Source organism: Micromys minutus (assembly GCF_963924665.1).
Source record: "Micromys minutus genome assembly, chromosome: 12".
Taxonomy (NCBI): Eukaryota; Metazoa; Chordata; class Mammalia; order Rodentia; family Muridae; genus Micromys; species Micromys minutus.
The window spans coordinates 13,112,111-13,117,759 of NC_137981.1; the positions used below are offsets into that span (position 1 = coordinate 13,112,111).

The 5,649-nt window shown below is 46.5% G+C and overlaps 1 protein-coding gene across 1 annotated transcript; it reads left to right on the plus strand.

Annotated features, from left to right (window-relative positions):
• The first annotated feature begins 332 nt into the window (after positions 1-332).
• LOC308427725 (mast cell protease 4) lies at positions 333-2,870 on the plus strand. The gene is made up of 5 exons (XM_080925915.1): positions 333-400; positions 897-1,047; positions 1,559-1,694; positions 1,879-2,133; positions 2,534-2,870. Exons 1-5 carry the CDS (start codon positions 346-348, stop codon positions 2,675-2,677), a joined length of 741 nt encoding a protein of 246 aa, XP_080782041.1. The 5' UTR covers positions 333-345; the 3' UTR covers positions 2,678-2,870.
• The last annotated feature ends 2,779 nt before the right edge of the window (positions 2,871-5,649 follow it).

Sequence of the window (5,649 nt, forward strand, 5' to 3'; positions counted from 1 at the left end):
TATGCAGCATGGGTCTCAAAGCTGACAATAAGACCTGGTTGCTTCTAAAAATAGTTTCATGATTTCTGATCAAGGTCTCCCTCCCTTTGTGTTCCTGTCCTGCCTCTGGGAGCTGCTTTGAAGGGGACATTCACCAACTCATCATGGGATCCAGGAGTCTCAGGATCTGGCTAAAGATTCAACACCCCAAGAGAGCAAAGACATGAGAATTTCTGATAAGAAAACTAAAGCTTGTCCAGGCCAGATCTGTGGTTTCTAGCCCTTCCTCTCTCCTACTTTGGATGTATAAAAGCAGGAACCAACAGGAGAACACTAGAAGCTCACCACAGGCCTCACCACTGGAAAATGCAGGCCCTATTATTCCTGATGGCGCTTCTCATGCCTTCTGGAGCTGGATCTGGTGAGTTTGGTCTTCATCTCTTAACTTCGGAGTTTTCAGCAACCAACCTTAATCTCTTAGCTTTATCAACAGAAACCCTAACATGAGGCAGGATCCTAAACTGACATGGTGCAGGGAAATATCTAGGTCAAGGAAGAATAAAAAACTAATTCCCCCTCACATCATTTCATCAAAATACTCTGAGGGGCAGCTCTCCTCTCTCTGGCTTTCCCTTAGTGCTGAGAAAGACAGGTTGAGGTTGTGAAGAAATGATGTGAAAAGTAAGAAACATGAATGGATGCTGTGTTCTGAATGAAGGATGATGGTAGACAGGGAGGCATGAGGAGGAAAGATCATCAGAAGAGAAAAAACCAAAGGACATGTGGAGGGGCCTGAGCCCCATGCAAGGTGGGGTGAGCTTGGAGAAGTTGCTTAGCTTTAGCTCCATTTTTCTCTCAGCTCTGTGTTGAGGTGCCCTGCAAGTCTGTGATTAGGTACTGGGTGTTCTTTGTTTCAGAGGAGATCATTGGTGGTATTGAGTCTAGACCACACTCCCGCCCTTACATGGCCCATCTGGAGATCACCACTGAGAGAGGTTACATGGCTACCTGTGGTGGGTTTCTCATAAGCCGCCAATTTGTGGTGACTGCTGCACACTGTAAAGGAAGGTAAGAGGCTTCTCTTCCTTTGAGGAAATGCATGAACCAGAGTCACAGAGCAGGAGAGCTCTGAGGAAGCCCTGCTCATCTCCAGATGGGCTCTCCATACACTGAGAGGAAAAGGGGAGCACAAGGCCAATCACTAGGCCATGTATGTGTCATCCCCATTTTCAGAGGTCAGAGCTTTAAGCAGGAATATCATCTGGACAGAAACTGCAGCTCTTGTCTTGTGCTGATGTCACCAGAGCTCAGACATGAGCTGGTGAAAGTCAATGTAGAGTGCCCATTGGCCATGGGCAGAGCCATGGATTCAATCTAAGTACTGAGGGTGGGGGTGGAGAGAGTTCTCACTCCTATGTTTCCCTGAGCCCTGTTCTTCTGGGAAGGCTGTGGTCTGAGGACCTCCATCTCAAGTCTCTCTGGTCTGTGCACTGGAATAGAGAAGACTCTGGTGTTGATTCCTTGGAAGGAGTCTTCCTCAAAAGATTGGCTCTTTTACTGCTTCTTTCTCCATCAACAGAGAAACCACTGTCACCCTTGGAGCCCATGATGTGAGCAAAAAAGAATCCACACAGCAGAAGATAAAAGTTGAAAAGCAAATCGTTCACCCAAATTATAACTCCAATTCCAATCTCCATGACATCATGTTACTGAAGGTGTCGTCATTTTTCTTGACCTGCTCAAGTCTCCCATCCTTAACTCTCTCCCTGGCTCAGGACTTTGACTTCTCTCTTGTCCAAATCATTTTCTCAGAACCCACTACTGAATCCCCAATGGCAAAGAACCCATGACCAAGCATCCTTCTCAGGTTTGCCATCCCTTCTCTCCTTCACCCAACAGCTTCAAAAGAAAGCCAAGGTGACTCCTGCTGTGGGTGTAATTCCCCTGCCTCGTCCCTCTGACTTTATCAACCCTGGGAAGATGTGCCGGGCAGCTGGCTGGGGGCGAACTGGAGTGACCGAACCTGCCTCAGATACACTGATGGAGGTGAAACTAAGAATCATGGATAAAGAGGCCTGTAGACACTATTGGCACTACAACTATGACCTCCAGGTCTGCGTGGGGAGTCCCAGAAAGATAAGATCAGCATACAAAGTGAGTACACACCTGATCTTCTGCCTCACAACAGGCAACAATGTCAGTGGAGGGAGTGGGCCAAGCATCACTCCATGGTAGTGCAATGCCTGTGATCTTAGGCTGCTAGCCCTTAGGCTCTGGGACCTGAAATTCTCCATCTTGTTCTCAAACTGCCTATGTCCAAGGACCTCCTGTAACCTTCCCATGCAGCTCCAGAACAGAAATGAAAGGAGTGGAGGGAAAGAATCTAAACACTGAGACAAAGCCAGAGGAAAAATGACCAGTCATTAAATCTCTAACTTAAAACTCAAAAAGGAGCCTGGACCCCTTACTTTCCTCTAGAGTTAGCTATGGTGGGGGGGGTCTGCAGTTGTGGGAAGGTGATCTATGCTTACAGTCTGGTTTTTCTAATATACAGGGAGACTCTGGAGGACCACTACTGTGTGCTGGAGTGGCCCATGGCATTGTATCTTATGGACGTGGAGATGCAAAACCCCCTGCAGTCTTCACCCGAATCTCCTCATATGTGCCCTGGATTAATAGAGTCATAAAGGGCAAGTAGCTGAAAAGCCTGACCTGCATGAGTCAGAGTCTGCAAGAGAGAGCTAATCTGGTACCCCTTGGGTTCAACAAAGCCTGGCCCTAACCTGTCCTAGTCTGTCCCCAGCCTGCCTCTAACTTGCCCCCACCCTGTCCCCAGCCAGTCCCTAAGACAATCTCAAAGATACACAAGTCTGTGATGATGGATTGTTCCCTATAATGCACCTCAATAAAGACATAACCTCTCGCAACTGTGTGACTCCACACTGTATTCAAAACACTATCTCCCTCTGTGTTCAATGAAGAACTGATTTGAGCTACTCTCTTCCCATGTTAAACATCTTGACTATTGACTTCCTGACACAGAATGTGCCACTGGGGATTATTAAATATTGTAAAGGTGCATGGATGTGTACAGTAAGATTTCACATCCAGGGTAATGTGCACTGTTCTGTTCTCCACTGTCCTGTCTCCTCATCCTCTCCGTCCTTGTCTCTCAGCGCTTCTGCCCCTTAACCCCAGGCCTTAACCACTGCACCTCCCCACACACCATCACAGTTTCCATGTCTAGGTCAGACATGGCTGCTGATACTTGTGTCCTCACCACCTACCCTGCCATCCTCCTCCTCTCAATACTGACCTGCAGCTAGAGGAGAGCCTGCTCTCAGCAGTGCTTGGACCATGACTGTGGCTGCGGCAGCCACAACAGGAGAGCATTAGTCCTTTCTGGAGCCAACTCAGGGCAGAACTAGCCCCTGATGGGAAGAGACAATTCAGTACTTAGCATGTACTAATACTTAGTGTGATGGCTCTGCTTCTAAGGCACCCCCACTCAACTGCCATCTTCCTCAAAGATCCAGCCTTTCAGAAGAATGTCAGTGTTAGGTGAACTTCTCCTCTTACAAGCCAAAGCCCCCACTGTCCTTAGTCAAGAGAAACAATGCTTTAACTACAAGGCTCTGTGGAGTCTGAAGGGGAAGAGACCACACATGAGGACTGCTAGGCCCCCAGGAGGAGGAATATGATGGGCATGGCCCTCTGAATACTGTACCATAAAAAATTACTGCCAGCACCAGCCTCAGACTAGGAACTCAGCACCTCCACACTCCTCCTGGCCTGCCCACCTCTCATCTGAGATTCCAGCTTCAGCACAGGATTGGAGAGATGTAGAGATAGTTATCAAAGTTCAAGACTAACTATAAACTCTATTCTAACTCTGGAGGGAGGGAAGCACTAAGAAATCTAAAAGAATCTTTTAAAATTAAAGAACCTGAGGTGGATTATAAAAACATGGGTGACTGTTTTGGTTTTGGTTGGTTTTCTGACAGTTGTTTAAACCTGTGTACCTGAACGGGTCTTTTCTCATCGTGACTAAGATTAGTGTGGTTTAAGCATACTCTCACCATGTAGGGCAGACTGACTTGCAACTCATGATTCTTCTGCCTCATCCTCCCCAGTTCTAGGACCCCAACCATGTTCTATTACCTCTGGTTTATATAAATGGCTCAAAACATAAAACACAAAGCAAAAACAGTAGCTGTGTTCTTAGGAGATGTGAACACTTGCTAACCTGCAGCTGAGGTCACACTGCCTCTTTACTGCACACTCTAAGAAGGACATGTACTTGGGGAATCTTCCTTCCTGAATCTGGGCAACTGGGGGTGAGGAGAGAGTGATTGTCCCACCCTGTAGCCTGTCCACAGTAATAGTCGAGGAGGTGGAAACCCCTGAGAGCTGGACTAAGACCACAGACTGAATGGCTTCCAGAGAGTTCACCACTACAGAAAAAAAAAAAAAAATCACATGGTCCCCTGGTGCCAAAGGAGCAGTTGGTGACCCAAAGATTCCAAAATCAAGATAAGAGAGTCATCACACCACAGCATCCGTTCTCTGGCATGGTGGAAGGAGGAAGAAAGCAGAAGGCCCAGTGGACACTGGAGAGAGAGTGTCTCAGCAAGCCAACATGCAGATAACAAGGATTTTCCATGGTAGGTGCAATAGCAGTGCTGAGCAACCTAGCTTAAAAAGGAATCTTAGTGTGCCTAGCAGCAGACACACACCGAGGGTGTCCAAAGAGATCAGCTCAGCCAACAGCAGCTGAAGAAAGTATCCAAGAAGTCAGCAGGTACGCAGCTCAGAAGGTAGCAAAAATGCTAAATCTTTAGACCAAAAAATTGCAGTTGAGAGGGATGTACAGGTTTTAATGCTAAACAATGACTGAAGAATATTTTCCTTCAGGGAAAAAAATGCATAGAGCAGAGTCCTGTTTAGGGTGAAGTGGGAGAAGAAAACAGCCAGAGTTGTAACTACCCTGCGCGGGTATAACTGCCTGCTCCACTCTGTTCTCCTGCCATCCAAAGAAAGGTGTTTATCAATTATTTTACAAATGGAAAACATTCAGTAGCTCGAGGACCATTTTGAAAAACGAAGAAATATAAGGTTGCGTCACTTTCAAACATGAACTCATTTTGAATTTTGCTTCCTTTTGAGTTATTGTATATAAGAACTTGTGTGGAGACCTGGAACAAGTGTCTTACTTCTACCTCAGCCTCCCAGGTACTGAGGATTGAGTATGCACTGAAGTGGAAACTTGAGGGTTCTTTGGAAAGTCAGGGGGTTTTTTTGGATGGTGTTTTAATGGACCAAACATGTGAAGGAACATTCCTATGAGGCAGACACAGGTGAAAGGCTAAGGAAAACTTATGAAGCAGTATTTTTCTAAAGAGGACGCAGGTGAAGAGATGTTCTGCTAAAGCAAGCCCCTGAAAGGACATGTGATGAAGGGTTCTTCACTAAATGACATACATGTACTGAACTACCTTACTTTATGTAGTTGAGCTCCATTTGTTGGGACTCCACAGAGAGAAGCACATTAATAAAGCTTCGGGTGGTGTGTTGCAGTTTCTTCCTGCTTCTAAAGACTAGGGTTGGTTGGTATAGTGAAGTCAGCTGAGACAGACTCTCATCAGTTTGGCTCAGTCAGACTCAGGTGCT